General features: G+C 42.4%; 2 protein-coding genes across 3 annotated transcripts in view; one reads left to right on the top strand and one right to left on the bottom strand.

The window, feature by feature from the left end:
• The window catches only part of LOC144687462 (uncharacterized), a 32,634-nt gene extending 26,749 nt beyond the window's left edge, over positions 1–5,885 (top strand). For both annotated transcript variants that reach the window (XM_078553642.1, XM_078553644.1), the window contains one exon: positions 4,351–5,885. In XM_078553642.1, coding sequence (XP_078409768.1) covers positions 4,351–4,404 — 54 coding nt within the window. In that variant the 3' untranslated portion in view covers positions 4,405–5,885. The remainder of the gene's footprint in view (positions 1–4,350) is intronic.
• A 2,597-nt stretch (positions 5,886–8,482) lies between these two features.
• On the bottom strand, positions 8,483–16,587 carry LOC144687461 (electron transfer flavoprotein regulatory factor 1-like). The gene is made up of 2 exons (XM_078553641.1): positions 16,467–16,587; positions 8,483–9,503 (listed from the first exon to the last, which is right to left on the bottom strand). Exons 1-2 carry the CDS (start codon positions 16,509–16,511, stop codon positions 9,288–9,290), a joined length of 261 nt encoding a protein of 86 aa, XP_078409767.1. The 5' UTR covers positions 16,512–16,587; the 3' UTR covers positions 8,483–9,287.
• Positions 16,588–19,595: the final 3,008 nt, after the last annotated feature.

The raw sequence follows: 19,595 nt of genomic DNA, 5'->3' as shown, positions 1-19,595 counted from the left end.
ATGAACCTCTTGCTGATCACCATGTACCACCCCTCCCCCAGCTGATGAATCAGTACTATGTTGAATACCAGTTGGAGGTAGCAAGGGTGTAGAATGTACTCTGGAGTCAGGAGTTTGATGGAGTACTCCCACATACCTGGATGAGTGCAGCTCCAACAACACAAACTTAACACCATTCAGGCCAAAGCCTGTTTTGCTTGGCACCCCATCCACAAATGTTCACTCAATATCAACACAGTGGCAGAAGTGTACCATCCACAAGATGCACTGCAGAAGCTCACCAAAGCTCCTTAGGCAGTACCTTCCAAAACCCATGACCACCTCCACCTAGAACGAGAAAGGCAGCAGACACATGAACACCATCACCTGGAAGTTCCCCGCCAAGCCACACACCATCCTGATGTGGAAATATATCACTGTTCAATCACTGTCACTGGGTCAAAATCCTGGAACACTCTAACAGCACTATGAGTGTACCTACACCACATGGACTGCAGCAGTTCAAGAAGGCAGCTTACTACCTCCTTGAGGGTAGCTGGGATGGGCAATAATTGCTGGCCTAGCCATCCAAATCCCATGAATGAATTGAAAGAATTGTGCCTTGATTGTGGCCTGAGTTGGCCTTGTCTGTATTGAAGGAACTTGAAATGGTAACTTTGTCAATGCTCTCCTTTCCCATTTTTATACTTGGAAGTTTAAAGCTTCTAAATTTCTGTAGTTTGAAGAATACCTTCCTCCCATCACCACAAAATTCTAACTCGCACAGCCTTGTTTCTGTTCCTGTTTAAAATGGGTTCCAGGAATGCACGTGCTTTGCATCTGACATCAGTTCAGCATATAAATGCATTTAAGTCTCAGATATGATACACTTGCATTTTCAGACCTCTTTCTTGGTAAGAAAGTGATTGGAAATTCTGACTTCCCTTCATTTGATGCAAATCATTTTTTTTATTCATCACCTGAGATTTATTGGTAATTTATCAATTTCCACTTTCCCATTGGAGCAGCAATTTAAGGTATAACCTAAAAGTGCAAGAGACCTCTTAAAACCCATCTGTTACCATGGAACGATAGAAAAGTTACAGCAGGGAGGCCATTCAGCCCATTGTGTCTATACCAGCCATGAAAAAGAGCTGCTTATTTTGAATCCCACTTTCCAGCACCTGGTCCATAGCTGTGCAGGTTACAGCACTTCAAGTACATATCCTGGTACCTTTTTTTAAAATGAGTTTTTTCAGCCTCAACCACCAATTTGGGTAACGAATTCTAGATGCCCACCACCCTCGGTCAAAGTTTTTCCTCATCCCCTCTAATCTTTTTACCAATCGCCTTAAATGTACGCCCCCTGGTAATTGACTCCTCAGCTAGGGGAAATGGGTCTTTCCTGTCTACCTTAACTAGGCCCCTCAAAATTTTGTACACTTTAATTAGGTTACCCCTCTGCTGTCTCCTTTCTAAGGAAAACAACCCTAGCCTATCCAATCTTTCCTCAGAGCTGCAATTTTCCTGCCCTGGCAACATTCTTATAAATCTCCTCTGAACTCTCTCCAACCAGTCTACAATTTTATAGCCTATCCCTTGCACCCTTTTTAAATATTGGTACAATGTTTGCAGACCTGCTATCCTCTGGTACCTTGCTAATATCGAGTGAGGATTGAAAAATGATCCTCAACATCTGCTATTTACTCCCTGGCTTCCCTTAGCCTGGGATACAATCTACCTGGCACTGGTAATTTTATCCACCTTCAAGGATCCCAGTACCACCTGTCTCATGCTTACTGTATCTAATATTTTGCACTCTTTAACTAGAAAGCCTGCATCACCCCTCCTTAGTGAAGACACAGTTCTCATTTGAGAACCCTACCTACATCTTCAGCATCAATGAACAGGTTAACCATGTACATCTCTGGGCCCTACCCTTTCGTTATCCTCTTGCTCTTAATATACTAGTAAAACATATTTGGGTTTGTTTTTTTAACCTGCCAATATTTTTTCATATCCTCTTTGCTTTCCTAATTTCCTTTTTTTACTTCACCCTGTACTTTCTATATTCAGCTTTCTAGTGCTGATCTTTTTGTGACTTTCATAAGCTCTCTTTCTGCTTCATCTTACCCTATATGCTTCTGGATGACTGGGGGCTCTAGATTTGGCAGTACCACCCTTTTTTTTCCCCCCCTTTTTTTGTGGGGACATTTCTACACTGCCTGTAGAATCTTGCTTTTGAATACCTCCACTGATTTTCCCCCCCTCCCAATTTTTGAGATGAGGGTAGTGCATTTGATGTAGTCTACATGGACTTCAGTAAAGCTTTTGACAAGGTCCTGCATGGGAAAATGGTCAAGAAGGTAGGAGCCCATGGGATCCAGGGCAATTTGGCAAGTTGAATCCAAAATTGGCTTAGTGGCAAGAGACAGAGGGCGATAATTGAAGGTTATTTTTGCAATTGGAAGCCTATGGCGACTGGTGTACCGCAGGGATTGGTGCTGGGACCCTTGCTGTTTGTAGTGTACATTAATGATTTAGATGTGAATGTACGAGGTATGATCAGTAAGGTCACAGATGACATGGAAATTGGTGTTTTAAAAGGTGAGGAGGAAAGTCTTAGATTACAGGACGATCTGGATGGGCAGGTAGGATGGGCAGAGCAGTGGCAAATGTAACTTAATCCTGAGGTGTGAGGTGATGCATTTTGGGAGGACTAACACAGCCAGGGAATACACAATGAATGGTAGGACCCTAGGAAGTAGAGGATCAGAGGGACCTTGGTGTACATGTCCATAGACCCCTGAAGGCAGCAGCACAGATGGATAGGGTGGTTAAGAAGGCATACGGGATACTTTTTATTAGTCAAGGCATAGAATACAAGAGCAGGGAGGTTATGTTGCAGCTGTATGAAACACTAGTTAGGCCACAGCTGGAGTATTGTTTGTAGTTCTGGTCGCCACACTATAGGAAGGATGTGATTGTGCTGGGGAGGATGCAGAGGAGATTCACCAAGATGTTGTCTGGGCTGGAGTGTTTCAGCTATGAAGAGAGACTGGATAGGCTAGGGTTGTCTCTCTTAGAGCAAAGAAGGCTGAGGGGGGACCTGATAGAGAGGCGTACAAAATTGAGGGGCATAGATAGGGTACGTAGGAAGAATATTCACCTTAGCGGAGGTGTTAATAACCAGGGTACATCAGAGCATACCTTTTAAGGTAAGGGGCAGGAGGTTTAGAGGGTAGTTGGAATCTGGAACACTGCCTGAAGGGGTGGTAGTGGCAGGAACCCTTACAACATTTGAGTATTTAGATGAGCACTTGAAGTGCCATAGCATACAGGGCTACAGGCCAAATGCTGGGAAATGGGATTAGAATAGATAGGTGCTTGATGGCCAGCATGGACATGATGGGCCGAAGGGCCTGTTGCTGTGATGTATAACTGACTCTAGTAGCTGTATCCAGTGCACCCCTCTCATCAGCTTTGTAAAATTTCTTTCCCCAATTTACTCCTGTTCTATCTTTATCCTTTTCCATAATGATGCTAAATCTAACTGTATTATGGTCACTATCTCCCAAATGGTCCCCCACTGCTGCTACTTCCACTTGTCCAGCTTCATTTCCTAAGACTAAATCTAAAATTGCACCCCCTCTCGGGCTTATGTGCTGGCCAAAAAAGTTCTCTTGAATGCAGTTCAAGAATTTCATACCCGTCACACTGTTTGTATCCCAATTGATATATTAGGGTAGTTGAAGTCCCCAACTATTACTGCCCTATTGTTGCGCTCAGACATATTTGACATATTTGCCCTTCTAACTCCTTCCACTATTTGGATGCCTATAGTACATTCATAGCAATGTGGCTTTTTTATTTTTGAATTCCACCCATATGGCCTCCATTTGGTGCTTCATTGATTATAACATCTCTCCCAACAGCTGTGAGGATTGATTCCTTAACCAATAATGTTACACCACTACCTTTTTATCTTCCTCTATTCTGCCTGAAAACTCTATCCAGGGATGTTGAACTGCCATTTTTGCCCCTCTAAGCCAAGTTTCCATTAATAGTGATGATATCATGCTGCCATGTATCTATGCTGGTTTTATTTGCTATACTACTTGCATTTACATATACACCTTTTTAACACTCCCAAATTCCTGTGCTGTACACTTTTTAACCCGTGCTGCTCCTGTCTGAGTTACTCACTAATTCTCCATCTCCTGTTTCCTGCTCTGAAATTGCCCTCAGGTTCCCAGTACTCTGCCAATCTAGTTTAAAATAATTTGATGGTATACTGCAGCTTATTGGTACTAATAGTTGGTGGCAACAAATTCAGTGCTAAGATAGTTAATTACAATTTTTATCCTACAGGGAAATTCAAGTTGTCCAATCTGCAGAGTTGATGTGAATCTGGATTCATCTTGATGAGCATAAGACTTATCAAAAGAGCCACGAGTCAGTGCAATAAATTATAAACTAAAATCAAATAGTTTTAAGGTACATTCAGTTGTGCTGTGGATGAAAACCTGTTTACATTTGTGTAATAAATGACTTCTCAGGATTTGTGTATTGTTTAGTGTCTTTTAGGAACTGATCTTTGAACATTTTCAAACAAAAGACCAAAATTAAAGCTGGTATTGGATTGTTTTTAAACATTCACTTTTATTTTCTATGTCAAAGTACGTGCGTTTTGAGTATTTTATAACTTAATTTTCATTTGGATAGGTGATGCACTAATTCTGAAGAGTTGTATCTATTTTGAAGATCATTTTTGATATAGCTTAGTTTGAGTTAGATGCATCAATCTAATGGAAGTAAATAGATTGCCTGGAAAGATCAATATGTTGCACTAGGGTACTGTTTGCTTTTTAAGCAGACTAGAGTTGCAGGAGCCTCTGTCTCATTGTCTGCTATTAACAAAAGGGATCTTCAAGTTGCAGTGAAACTTAACTTCAGAAAAAAGTTATGTAAGTCCTGACTACTATGCAATGGAGCTCCCAATGCAGGAAAGGATAGGAGTAGCATGGAACAGTTCTGTAGGTTACTTATGCTGAGGACAAAGTTATTCAAAATAAATCCAATAGATCCTTGAGCAGTGCATCTTGAGTTGCCCTGGGTGAGTTCTTCATACCTTGGTGACTAGTCTTGAGGATCTATGAATGCACAGGAGTCTATTACTTAATCTGGGACCACCCCCACCCTAATGAAAAATGCTGGTTTTTAAAGCCAGTCTCTCAAAACCAAAAAAGCTCATCCTTATTTACACTTTCAAAATCGCAAGGAGATTATTTAATATTTAATATTTATGTTGGGCTTGAATGAGTCTTGGGTTTCTGTTTGCAGTTTGTGAAGCTACCAATATTAGAAAGGGGTGGCTTCATAGATAAGACAAATGAATCGCTGTCATTTCCTGTAATTTGTCAGTTGTTACCTTGACAACATTTAAACTGAAATATGAAAGGGGAACTTTTATACACCATAGTTACAAGTTCAACAATTTTGTATTCTGTCCAGTTGTGATGTTTATTTTACCAGCCTGTAAATCAATCATTAGTATCAACAACAATATAGCCAGTTAAAACTAACATCCATCAATGTTCAGTACCATGCTGAACTGGGTCAAGAGGGGGATGTAATACTAATTGTAGCTGCTCCAAATGCAAGTTGCACATCGGGTTTGCAAATAACTTGTGTGGATGAGGGAACAGAAGTTGAAAATGGCTAGACTATTTGTGTTTTGTCCTTTTTTTAATGTACCAAGGATCAGTCATTCTTATCAAGCATTATCAAATAGCTTGATGTACATGCTTGGTAATTGTTTTGTTTGAATAAGTTGTGTATATGTCAGAACTTGTTTTGAACATAATGTACTGAATAGAGTTTGATTAAAGTGTCAATAATTTTTTTGTTTTGCCTTTTTATTGCTAATGAATGCAGCAAGGAACTTAATAGTCACCATTACTAGGGCTAAAAAGTAATAGGAGAACAAATCGGCCTAAAGCTGATTAAGTCCCCTGGCCTGCATCCTGGGGTCTTTAAGGAAGTGGCTGCAGAAATAGAGGATGCATTGGTTGTAACCTGCCCAAATCCCCTTAATTCTGGAAAGGTCACAGCAGATGCCACTAACAAACACTTGCCTCTCTCCTTTCAGAATTCCAAAGAGGGAATACTGTCTAACATCTTGGTCTGCTCTTCAATTAACCCCCTTGCTTTTTCCAATACAAGCACAGGAGATGCAACATTTGTCCTGTCACTTCCTTCCCAAACTACCACCAGTGCTCTGCAGCTGTTCCATGATATCCTTTACCCTGGCACCAGGGAGGCAACATACCATCCTGGAATCGTGTTCTTGGCTGTAGCAGAGACTAAGAACTCTGCAGCATTTCACCAGGCTGCACATCTTACTGAGGTGCACTTGCTCATCCATTAAAGACTGATCTCTTGGAGCTAAATGGGATAGAATTTTTAGGGACTGTTTAGAGCAGTCTTATTTCCAACTACTCTTTCTGAGGTATCTGTGCATCCACATTTGGGACAAGGATCTACTTGTGGTCCTTATAGCTGGTAATGAATATGAAGGTCCCAATGAGGTGTTGAGGACAGCAGCAATGAAAACTACATTGACAAAAAAACTAAACAATAAATGAAATATCTTCATCACAAGTAAATACCCTCAATACATATGGTTAATGTATTCAGCAGTATAGTAAGACCAGAGGGCTATCTATAATAGCCATCTGACCTCTATTATAGATTTTAATCTACCTGTCCCACTACTTTAAGGGACTGGTAGACATGTACACCAAGGTCCCTCCTGATCTTTGGTACTTCCCAGGGTCCTACCATTCTTCATGTATTCCCGTGCCTTGTTTGTCCTGTCCAAGTGCATCACCTCACACTTATCTGGATTAAATTCCATTTGCCACTGATCAGCCCATCAATATCCTTCTGTAATCTACAACTATCCTCACTATTTACCACCCCACCAATTTTCATGTCATCCACAAACTTACTGATCAACCCTCCTATGTTCAAGCCTAAATTGTTTATATGTACCACAAACAGCAAGGGATCCAACACCGATCCTTGTGGACACAGGCATCCAGTCTCTCAAACACCCCTCGACCTTCACCCTCTGCTTCCTACCACTCAGCCAATTTTGGATCCAATTTGCCAAATTGCCTTAGATCCCATGGGCTCTTGCCTTCGTTATCAGTCTCCCATGCAGGACTTTATCAAAAGCCTTGAAGTCCAAGTAGACTATGTCAAATGCATTGCCCTCATCTACACACCTGGTCATCTCTTCAAAAAAATTCAATCAAATTGGTCAGATATGACCTCCCCTTAACATTAATTCCTGCCTCTCCAAGTGTAGATTAATTCTGTCCCTCAATTGCTTCCAATAGTTTCCCCACCACTGAGTATAGACTGATTGGCCTGTAGTTCCCTGGTTTAACCCTTTCTCCCTTCTTGAATAATGGTACCATATTGGCTGACCTCCAATCCTCTGGCACCTCCCCTGTGGCCAGAGGTATTGAAAATTATTGCCAGTGCCCCTGCTATGTCCTCCCTTGCCTCACTCAACAGCCTGGGATACATTTCATCCAGGCCTGGAGATTTATCTACTTTTAAGCCTGCCAGACTACTGAGAATCTCCTCCCTTTCTATGTTAATTTCTTTAATTATATCACAGTCCTTCTGCCTGATTTCCATACCCACATTGTCCCTCTCACTTGTGAACACCGACACAAAGTATTCATTTAGAACCCTACCTACGTCTTCCAGCTCCACACACAAATTACCACCATGGGCCTTACTCTTTCCCTAGTTATCCTCTTACTCTTAATGTACTTGTAAAATAACTTTGGCAGCTAAAACAAAGGAAAATCTAATGTTTTTTTTCATGCCCCTTTTTTGCTCTCCTAAGTTTCCCCCCTACACATTCTATACGCCTCTAGGGCTTCTGCTGTTTTGAGCCCTCAGTATCTGCCATAAGCCTCCCTTTTTCTCTTTATCCAATCCTGCATACCTCTCAGATCCAGGGTTCCCTGGATTTGTTGGTCCCACCCTTTGCCTTTACTGGAATATGTTGGCCCTGTACTCTCCCTATTTCCTTCTTGAATGAGTCCCACTGCTCTGACGCATATTTACTTAAAAATAGCCGTTTCCAGTCCGCTCTGGCAAAATCCTATCTGAGCTTAAAATCAGCCTTCCCCTGATTTAGAACTCTGATTTCTGGCCCATCCTTGTCCTTTTCCATAGCAACCTTGAATCTAATAGAGTTATGATCACTATCTGCAAAATGCTCCCCCACTGATACCTCTACCACTCGCCCAGCTTCATTCCCTAAAATCCTTGTAAGAAACTGAAGGCAGCAAGGAAAACTAGCTGGCTTACCTTGTCTGTGGGATGTAGTAACAGACTATTTGTGACTGCTTTTAATGCGTATGAAGTGCAAACATCTATCATAGTGAAAGATATGCGCAAAGGTAGAAGGAAAAAATACTAAACAGTAATTTTTAATTAAAATTGTCTTAACATAAAATCAGTAGTAGCTGAGTGTTCTTAACCAAATATAACCTTTAAGAATTTCAAAACTTTTATAATTGAAACTTATCCCATTCAGAGCAACAATCTGATACATAACAGTAGCAAGTTGGTTACGTTAACACTAGTCTAGATATGAAGACCGAAAACATCCATTCTGTGTTGTGTCCGCAAACTACTTTGCATCAGTTATTGACAAGTACTATACATATTCCAATAGTATTAAAAACTGCAGCAGCTTTTGTATGTTACACCCTTGGCTATTATTAGAGTTATTAGTATTCTTGTACCTTAATAGTCAGTCAGGCACTTTTAAACTGGTTTACCTCGATAAAATGAGAACAATAGAATTATTACAATCACATCACATCATTAGGCAGCAATAATCTGAATTCAAGGCCGACATTCTTGGATCATATTTTGAAAAGTGTATCTATTGGCTACAATGAAGGATTCAGCAAGTTCCCTGCAGATCAGGCCCATACACTACAGGTGAAAGCTTGTTGACATGGCAAGATCTTGTTGAATACTGAGCAGACATTAATTTTGTATTCCAAGGATGGTTATTTGAATTTTGAAGCATTGCACCATTGGGCCCCTTGAAAGTACCATTCTTAATTAGCAGATTTAAATAAGAGCATTATATATTTCAGAAATACAGATAAATGCAGACTGTGGATCCTGGAACCACATTAGTATGCAAAGATGCATTCTGCATGTCTTAAGTTGAGGTGTTAAAGTTGCTCCCAGCATAAGGTTATTCATTCATTATTGTCCTCATAATAACGTTGTTTCATGGCTCTGTATTTCCTAAGGTAATACAATGCCTCCAGTTCCTTTATCACAAATTGTCCCCGAGCTATTAATGTCTTGATTTGCTCAGGATCTGTAACATCTTTATTTTTAATGAAAGCCTTCTTAAGACGATCTCTGAAGTAGTCTTCTCCTTTTGGATATTCTTTGCCAAGGTACAGCAACTTTAAGACAAATGTTCATCTTTTAGTCAAGGGAAATGCATTTTTATTACATTTACAGAAATAAACCATCCTTCATTACATACTCTTCCCTCCAGTTAACCAATGAGCTGTTTGGTTTTCAGCTGCTTGCTCTAGTTAAAAACTGGAAGAACTAAAACCAGTGAATTTTCTTCTAAGACTTAAAAGTGACCTGATTGCATTTATGAGATGAAGTGAATAGACTTTGTTCCAGTTGACAGTTTGTCCCAGTTGATTTAAAGGGGAGGGGAGGTGTCAGATGTAGGTTTGATGTCAGGAAGTGGTTCTTTTCCCAGAGAATAATCGGCCCTCTGGAGTAAGCTGACTGCTTATGCAGTGGACGATGATTCACTGAATTCCTTCAAGTGTTGGGCCAGAGATCACCTTGCACAAAACAAGCATTCCATAATATTCAGGGCCAGAGTGATCTCCTAGACTAGTTTCAGTTGCCTAAGGGGAATATGAGATGAACCTCTCCTCCCAATTGACCCGAGATGTTAATGTTTTTCATTTCTTCCAAGAGATCACATGGTTTCAGGTGGGATGACAAGTGTATGCATTGTGTCGCACAAGGTATCACTATTGTGTGGGACAGCCTGGATGGACCAGAGATTTTTCCTGTCTGTCATTGTTGGAATATTCACACGTAACTCCACCCCTTCCCTGATTATTCACTAGGCTTTAACCAGGTGGTACGCAGCCTTAGCATTCTGTTAGATCAGCAGGGCTTTAAATCCTATATTCTCTCCACCAATAATACTGCATGCTTCCAGTTTTGCCACATTACCTGCTACTCCAAGCATTCTTCACTCGGTGGAAAAGCTCTCAGCTGCCTTGGTCCACCTTAGAGAACTTTTTCCCTAGATCTTTTCCTTCTACTTTCCAATGCAACCTCCTGCAAAAACCATTTTAACCACGTTTTCAGCTAGCTTTCGCAATTCTACCACTGCTCAGTCCATTCTCTCATGGGAATGAGATACTTTATGTCAAAGATACTATACAAAGGCTAGTTGTTATTCTTAACTAGTTATTTATAACTAAAAGATGGAAGACTGAATTGTGATTTTGGCTTGCTCAAAATGAAAATAACCTGTGACAAAGTTTATCTTCAGCAGCTTGGTTCAGAAATAGCAGTCTTGCACGAGTTGAAAGATCGCAATAACGAAAAGTTCAAATCCAGGATTTGAGCACATAACTAGACTGACAACTTCAATACAGTACAATGCTCCCATCAGTACTATGAATTTGGATGAGATGCAAAATATAGAAACATGGAAACTAGGAGCAGGAGTAGGCCATTTGGCCCCTCAAACCTGCTCCGCCATTCAATATGATCATGGCTGATCCTCTAACTCAACACCATATTCCCACTTTCCATATTCCTTGATGCCCCTAACATCCAAATGTTTATCAATTTATTTCTTGAATATACTCAGTCATCCAGCCTCCTCAGCCTTCTGTGGGAGAGAATTCCACAGGTTGACCACCCTGAGTGAAGAAATTTTTCCTCATCCCAGTCCTAAATTGTCTGCCCCATATCCTGAGACAGTGACCCCTGGTTCTAGACTCCCCAAGCAGGGGGAAACATCCTCCCTGCGTCCAGTCTGTCTAGCCCCGTTAGAATTTTATACCTTTCAATTAGATCCCCACTCATTCTTCTAAACTCTAGTGAATACAGACCAATCTCTCCTCATACGACAGTCCTGCCATCCCCGGTATCAGCCTAATGAACCTTAGCTGCATTCCCTCTATGGCAAGTATATCCTTTCTTTGGCAGGGAGACCAAAACTGCATGTAATACTCCAGGTGTGGTCTCACCAAGGCCCTGTATAACTGCAGTAAGACATCCCTACTTTGGAACTCAAATCCCCTTGCAATGAATTTGCCTTCCTAATTGCTTGCTGCACCTGCCTATTTACTTTCATTGACTGGTGTACAAGGACACATTTCCCAATATATCAGCATTTAAATAACACTCTGCCTTCTATTTTTCACACTGAAGTGTATAACTTCACATTTATCCACATTATACTGCATCTGCCATGTTTGCCCACACACACAACTTGTCCAAATCGCCCTGATTGCATCCTCCTCACAATCCAGCCCAGTTTTGTGTCATCAGCAAACTTGGAAATACTGCATTTGGTTTCCTCATCCAAGTCATTTAAATGAATCGTGAATAGCTGGGGCCCAATGGTACACCACTAGTCACCGCCTCCCACCCAGAAAAAGACCCATCTATTCCCACTCTCTTACTGGAAACGTCAACCAATTCTCAATCCATACCAGTATATTACCCCATATCCCATGTGCTTTAATTTTGCCCACTAGCCTTTTATGTGGGAGCTTATCAAAAGCCTTCTTGAAATCAAAATACACCACATCCACTGGTTCTCCCTTATCTACTAGTTGCATTCTCAAAAAACACAGTAGATTACTGCAGCATGATTTCCCTTTCATAAACCCACGCTGACTTTGTTTAATCCCGTTAATGCTTTCCAAGTGTTTTGTTACCACATCTTTTATAATAGACTCTAGCATTTTCCCCACTAGGCTAACTGATCTGTAATTCTGTTTTTTCTCTCCCTCCTTTTTTAAATAGTGGGGTTACATTTGCCACCCTCCAATCTGTAGGAACTGCTCCAGAGTCTATAGAATTCTGGAAGATGACCACCTATGCATCCAATATTTCCAGGGCCACTTCCTTTAGTCTACATCCTAGAGTACTATCAGGCCCTGGGGATTATTCAGCCTTTAACCCCATTAATTTCTCTAGCACCATTTTTTTTTACTAATACTGATTTTCTTCAATTCCTCCCTTTCACTAGACCCTTGGTTCCCTAACATTTCTGGGAAATTATTTGTGTCCTCTTGTGAAGGCAGAACCAAAATGTGTGTTCAATTCTTCTGCCATTTATTTGTTCCCCATTATAATTTCACCCCCCGTTTCTGACTGTAAGGGACCTACATTTGTCTTCACTAATCTTTTTCTCCTCACATATTTATAGAAGCTTTTACAGTCAGTTATGTTCCTTGCAAGTTTACTCTCATACTCCATTTTCCCCTTCTTGATCAATCTTTTTATCCACTTTTGCTGAATTCTAAACTGCTCTCAGTCCTCAGGCTTGCTGCTTTTTCTGGTAATTTTTTTACGTTTCCTCTTTGGATCTAATATTATATCTAATTTATTTTGTAAGCCATGGTTGAGCCACCTTTCCGGTTTTATTTTTGTGCCAGACAGAAATAAATAATTGTTGTAATTCGTGCATACATTCCTTAAATATTAGCCATTGCCTATCCACTGTCAACCCTTTTAGTACGGTTCCCCAATCCATCATTGCCAACTTGCGCCTCATACCCTCATGGTTCCCTTTAGTTAGATCCGGGACCCTAGTTTTGGATTCAACTTCTTCACTCCAACCTAAATGAACAATTCTATCATTTTATGGTCGCTCTTCTCCAAGGGACCCCGCACAACAAGATTGTTAATTAATCCTCTCTCATTGCACAATACCCAGTCTCAGATAGCCTGCTCTCTAGTTGGTTCTTCAACATTTTGTTCCAAAAAACCATCACGTACACACTCCAGGAAATCCTCCTCCACAGTACTATTGCTAGTTTGGTTTGTCTAATCTATATGTAGATTAAAGTCACCCATGATTACAGTCGTACCCTTATTGCATGCGTCTCTAATTTCCTGCTTAATGCCTTCTCTTACATCTCCATTACTGTTTGGGGGCCTATAGACAACCCCCACCCACGTTTTCTGCCCCTTGGTGTTTCTTATCTCCACCCAAACAGATTCCACATCATGATTTGCCAAGCCAATATCCTTCTTCACTATTGCATTGATTTTTTTCCTTTACTAACAATGCTACCCCACCTCCTTTCCCTATTTGTCTGTCCTTCCTAAATAAATATCGAATACCCATGGATGTTCAGTTCCCATCCTTGGTCACCCTGTAGCCATATCTCCGTAATTGCAACATTATAACTGTTTATATTTATTTGCGCTATTAATTCATTTACCTTATTGCGAATGCTCCATGCATTAAGATACAATGCCTTTAGACTTGTCTTTTTAACCATGTTAGTCATCTTAGCTTTATTCTGCACTATGACCCCATTTGCTTTTCGCCCTTGATTTTTCTGCCTTCCACTTTTGCTTCTTAGTTTTCTGTCTTTAGTTCTATCCTTTCTCCCCCTCCTCTGCCTCCCTGCTCAGATTCTCATCCCCCTGCCATTCTAGTTTAAACCGTCCCCGAGCGCAGTAGCAAATACTGCACCCCCCCTCCCCGAGGACATTGTCCCGGTCCTGCCCAGGTGCAACCTGTCCTGTTTGTACTGGTCCCAATGTCCCAGGAATCCGAATCCTTCCCCCCCTACACCATTTCTTCAGCCACGTGGTCATCTGATATATCCTGTAACTTCTACTCTCGCTAGCACGTGGCACTGGTACTAATCCTGAGATTACTACCTTTGAGGTCCTACTTTTTATGTCCTAACTCCCTATATTCAGCTTGTGGGACTCATCCCTTTCTAAAAAAAAAACTTATGTCGTTGGCACCAATATATACCACGACCACTGACTGTTCACCCTCCCTCTTCAGAATGCCCTGCAGCCTCTCCGAGACATCCTTGACCCTGTCACCAGGGAGGCAACATACCATCCTGGAGTCTCTTTTGCGGTCGCAGAAACGCCTGTCTGTTCCCCTTACTATTGAATCCCCTATCACTATAGCCCTGCCACTCCTCTTCCTCCCCTCTTGTGCAGCAGAGCCACCTGTGGTGCCATGGACTTGGCTCCTGCTGCTTTCCCCTGAGAAGTTGTCTCCCCCAACAGTATCCAAAACGGTATTTCTATTAGAGAAGGGGGTGGCCACAGGGGACTCCTGTACTACCTGCTTTCCTCTACTCTGCATGGTGGTCACCCATCCCCTTTCTGCCTGTTCAGTCTTTACCTGCGGTGTGACCACCTCACTGAACATGCTGTCCACAATGTCTTTTTTTATTCATTCGTGGGATGTTGGTCGCACTAGCAAGGTCAGCATTTATTACCTATCCTAGTTGCCCTTGAAAAAAGTGAGCCACCTGCTTGAGCTGAAGAGTCTCCCACAGTGCTATTAGGTATGGAGTTCCAGGATTTTGCACCCAGCAATGATGAAGGAAGTGACAGGATGGCGTGTGACTTGGAGGGGAACTTAAGAGGTGATCCTGTTCCATATCTATTGTCCTTGTCATTTAGGTGGTGAAGGCTGTGGAATTGGTGATGCTATCAAAGAAGCTAAAATGAGTTAAAAACAAAGTGCTGGAAAAACTCAGCAGTTCTAGCAGCATCTGTCAAGAGAAACAGTTAATGCTTCGAGTTGAATTACTTCTTCGGAACACAACAATGAATTGCTGCAGTGCATCCTATAGCCACACTGTACCAGTGGGCATGGATATTCAAATAGACTGCCTTGTCTTGGATGGTAGTGAGTGTTGTTACAGCTGCACCCGTTCAGGCAAGTGGAGTGTATTCAATCACACAATAACTTGTGCTTTGGGGAGTCTGGAGGTAAGACACTCACCACAGAAGAACTGGCCTCTTGACTTGCTCTAGTAGCCACAACGTGTGTGTGGCTGGTCCAGTTAAGTTTTTGGTCAATGGCAACTCCCAGGATGATGTCAATAATGCCACTGAACGTCAAGGGAAGGTGGTTAGATATTGTCTGGCGAATATTCCCTACCACATCACCCAAGGCCAGGGAATTGTCCAGGTCTCGCTGGATATGGACATGAACTACTTCATTATCTGTGGAATTACAATTGGAACTGAACACTAACCACAGCCCCACTTCTGATGTTATGATGGAGGGAAGGCCATTGATGAAGCAACTGAAGTTAGAAAGAATAGTGTCCTAGATCTAACCATAATTTTTAAGGTAATGTAACTCAGGCTTCCAATTGGTCTAATCAGGAAGAGACAGGTACTACAATGTGACTGTTATAGTGGCTTTGTCCTTGGGTTTTCCATCCCCCTACTACAGCCTATAATTAACACTTTGAAAGAATTGTCATGTGCCACAATAAAATTTGCCAACATGAGTAACATATCAAAAGAAATGTTTTATCCTTAAAATTAAAATCTCTTATTAATCCAAGTCTTCTGGCCATTATTGTTACAACCCAATTGGGATCTAGGCTCAAAGCAGTCATGCTCTCCTGTCATGCACTGACTGTAGCACAGCAATACATTGTTTTTTTTTTTAAAATTGCAACTATTAAAAACAGATCCAAGCAGTCACATAAAAGCAATATTCAGAATGGTTACAGGACAGAAGGTGCCCATTTTGCTGCTGTGTCCATGTCGGCTCACTGTAAGAGCAACACAGCTTGTCCCACTTTTCTGTCTTTTCCCCCAAAACCCTGCAAATTTTCTTTTCAGACAATTATCCAATTCTCCTTTGAAAACCATCATTGAATTTTCCTCCATCACACTCTCAGGCATTGTGTTCCAGATCCTAGCCATTCACTGCGCAAAAATATTTTTCCTCATGTTGCTTTTGGTTCTTTTGCCTTTCACCAGAAGTCAGTGTCCCCTGGTTCTTGCCCTTTCTGCCAATGGGAATAGTTTCTCCCCATCTTAGGAAAGGGTTAGGGAAATCAGTCAGGTCTAATTACACTTGTAATAATTGTCCCTACTGTCCTGCAATGATCACTGGATACCGAGTGGGAATGAGAAATTCAGTTGATTCTGTATCCTCCTCACCCTGACACAAGAAAGTTGGGGTTGATTGCAGTACTATTATAGCTCTGGCTAATGCTGGTTAACACAAATGGATTCGATCTGGAAATTTCCTGTCTCACATGATTCAGTCCCATACTGACCATTGGATCTACCCGCTGAATCATTACCGTAAATTCATAGCTAAACAATGTTACAGCTGATGACCAGAAACTTACATTTTTATACAGTTTTATTACTTCACTTCTTAAAGGATTTGCCATGTTTAAACGAAAGCTTTTCCATCCAGTCTTTCACTGTTACTGTAACAAAACAAAAAGGACTCAGATTTAGGCACATTAAGTGGCAGCTTTGGCTTAGTGGTAGCACACTTTCCTCAAAGTCAGAAGATCATGGGTTTGAGCCCCACTCCTGGACTCGTGCATAGATGCACTACAGAAACTCACCAAGGCTCCTTAGGCAGCACCTTCCAAACCCATGACCACTACCATCTAGAAGGACAAGGGCAGCAGATACATGGGAACACCACCACCTGGAAGTTCCCCTTCAATTCACTCACTATCCTGACTTGGAAATATATCGTTATTCCTTCACTGTCGCTGTGTCAAAATCCTGGAACTCCCTCCCTAACATCACTGTGGGTGTACGTACACCACATGGACTGCAGCAGTTCAAGGAAGCAACTCAGCCCCAATCTCTCAAGGGCAATTAGGGATGGGCAATAAAAACTGGCCCAGGACAGCGACACCCACATCCTGTAAATTAATAAGAAAAAATAGAATATGGTTAGACACTTCAACGCAAATAGTGAGGGAGTGCAACACTGTCAAAGATGCCGTCTTTCAAAAGAAATGTTAGTTAAGCTCCTCCTGCTGCTCAGGTGGATGGCAAAGATCCCATTGGACTATTTCAACATCTGGGAAGTTCTCCTGGCCAACGGCAGGTCATTCGTCTCCTTGCTGGTTTTGGGACCTTGTGGTGTGCAAATTGGCTGCTGTATTTCCCCACCGAAATAACGGTGACTAATTCAAAATTGGTTTACTGGCTGTAAAAAGTGCCATATAAATAAATGCAAGATCTTTCTGGTTTCATTTGCCCCTCTCCAGAATAGTTTGCCTGTGCCATTTATTTTTAACCCACTCTATTGTATTCATCTTGCTTTTTGCTTTCCAAGAGTCCAAAACCAAAGTCTAGAATTAAAGAAACAATAAATTTCAAAATGGAAGGATGAAAGCAAAATACTGCAGATGCTGGAAATCTGAAATAAAAACAGAAAATGCTGGAAAAACTCAGGTCTGGCAGCATCTGTGGAAAGAGAAACAGTTCACGTTTCAAGTCTGAAGAGTCATACGGACTCGTAACTCAAAATGGAAGGATGCAGTAGTCACAGATAACACTTCATTTTTTGAAAATGTGACATCCACATCACCCCAACTATGGATTAGTGAGGATTTTCTCCAGCTGAACAATAGCAAAACCAAAGTCACCCTGATCCATTATCAGGAACTCTTCAAATGGTGCTCCTTCCCAAGTGATTTGTAATGGATTAACCCCGCTCTGTGCAGCTCGTCCTCAAGCTGAGCTTCAAGCCCGACATTAGAAACAAGCACGTGAGCAGAAGTTAATGTACAAAATGACAGACTAAACAGCAAAAATTAGATTACAGATGAATCATAAATAGTCACTGAAGTAATCTTTTTTCACATTTGCTTTTTGTGCTACTTCTTACTTAATATTTTCAAGTGAACGTAGTGAGAAAACAAACCATTTAAGTAGATTTACAAACATATGAAAGTTACATCTGCCTGTTTAATTCCCTTTGACTTCTGGCTCCCATAGTGCTGACAACACCAAGAACTGTGTCAAAGTCATCAATGTTGGTGATTGTCATTCTTCCCTGATCTCCCTGTATCCCTTAGTACACTTAGCCACAATGTCCTTTCCTATGGTTCACCCAGGATATCAACCTTTTTTGGTCACCTTGCTATTGTCTGAGCACAGACTGGAGATCTCCAGCAACAGCTTCTCTTTCTGTGGTCACAATCACCCATGACATGATCCCACAATCTGCTGCCTTTCAATTACACTATTCATAAGTTAACTTCCGTGTGTTGTTTTGTGTCAGCAGTGGCTCAGTTCATAACATTCTTGCCCAAGTTCAAAGCCCACTCCAGAGCTTGAATGCACAAATCAAGGATAATACTTGAGTGCAGTACTGAGGGAGGGCTGCACTGTTGCAGGTGCCATCATTCAGATGAGCTGTTAAACCAAAGCCCCATCTATCTGCTTGTTCGGTGACATTCAGTGGTCATGAGAAGTGTTATGTAAATGCAAGTCTTTCTTTATTTGCTGAAGACAAAGCAAATCTTTTCACCACCCAAGTGAACAACCACTGTCCAAAAAACCATGAGACATCAAGTCATGGATTACATCGGAATCTCTCCGAATAAGCAAGGCCAAAGCTACAAGGTTCAAGCCCAACCCACCATCATACCTCTCAACACCACGACCCAACATCTGACCCCACGACCATCCTCACCTCGAACCCACCAATCTCACACTCGAGCTAGACCCCCCACCTTCCCAATACCATAGACTCCCCAACCTCACCCCACGCTCCCACCAACTCCATCGCCCCTCATGCTGCTGCGCCCCATCCCCTGCTCCCACCCCTCCCTCCCACCACCCCTACCTCCTACCCATCCTCCCAACCCCCTACTTAACCTCCCCACTACCCACTAACCATGCTCCCCCCAGTCTCCCACCCCTCCCTCCCACCGCCCCTACACCCTACCCATCCTCCCCCAAGCCCCCTACTTACCATCCTCCCCCCAGTCTCCCACCCCTCCTACTCTACTCCCTCACCACCCAACTGCCCCTTCTCCTCCCCACACATCACTCCTCCTCCCACCCCTTGTCTCCATCCTCCACCCTACTGCTCCTACCCCTCCCCAAACCCTCCACCCCACACTCCTCCCTTACTCCCTCCCTACTCCTCCTCCCCTACCCCATCCCCTCCATGCCCCCTACCCACTACTACTCCTACCCCTCCCCAAACCCTCCATCCCACACTCCTCCCTTACTCCCTCCCTACTCCTCCTCCCCTACCCCATCCCCTCCACGCCCCTACCCACTACTACTCCCCTAATCCTCCGCCTCCCACTCCTCTCCCCACTGCTCCCCCAACCCCTCCCCTACCTTCTCAACCCACCCCTACCTTCTCAACCCACCCCACTGCTCCTCTAACCCCTCCTACAGCCACCCCTCCTCCCGCTTACACCCTCACCTCACTAACCCTACTCCTCCCCTACCTCTCCACATCCTCTACCCCTCCCCACCTCCTACCC

The sequence above is a fragment of the Cetorhinus maximus genome, chromosome 12 (assembly GCF_964194155.1).
Source record: "Cetorhinus maximus chromosome 12, sCetMax3.hap1.1, whole genome shotgun sequence".
Classification (NCBI taxonomy): domain Eukaryota; kingdom Metazoa; phylum Chordata; class Chondrichthyes; order Lamniformes; family Cetorhinidae; genus Cetorhinus; species Cetorhinus maximus.
The sequence above is the reverse complement of the archived record's forward strand: the minus strand, read 5'-3'. Positions and strand labels throughout refer to the sequence as shown.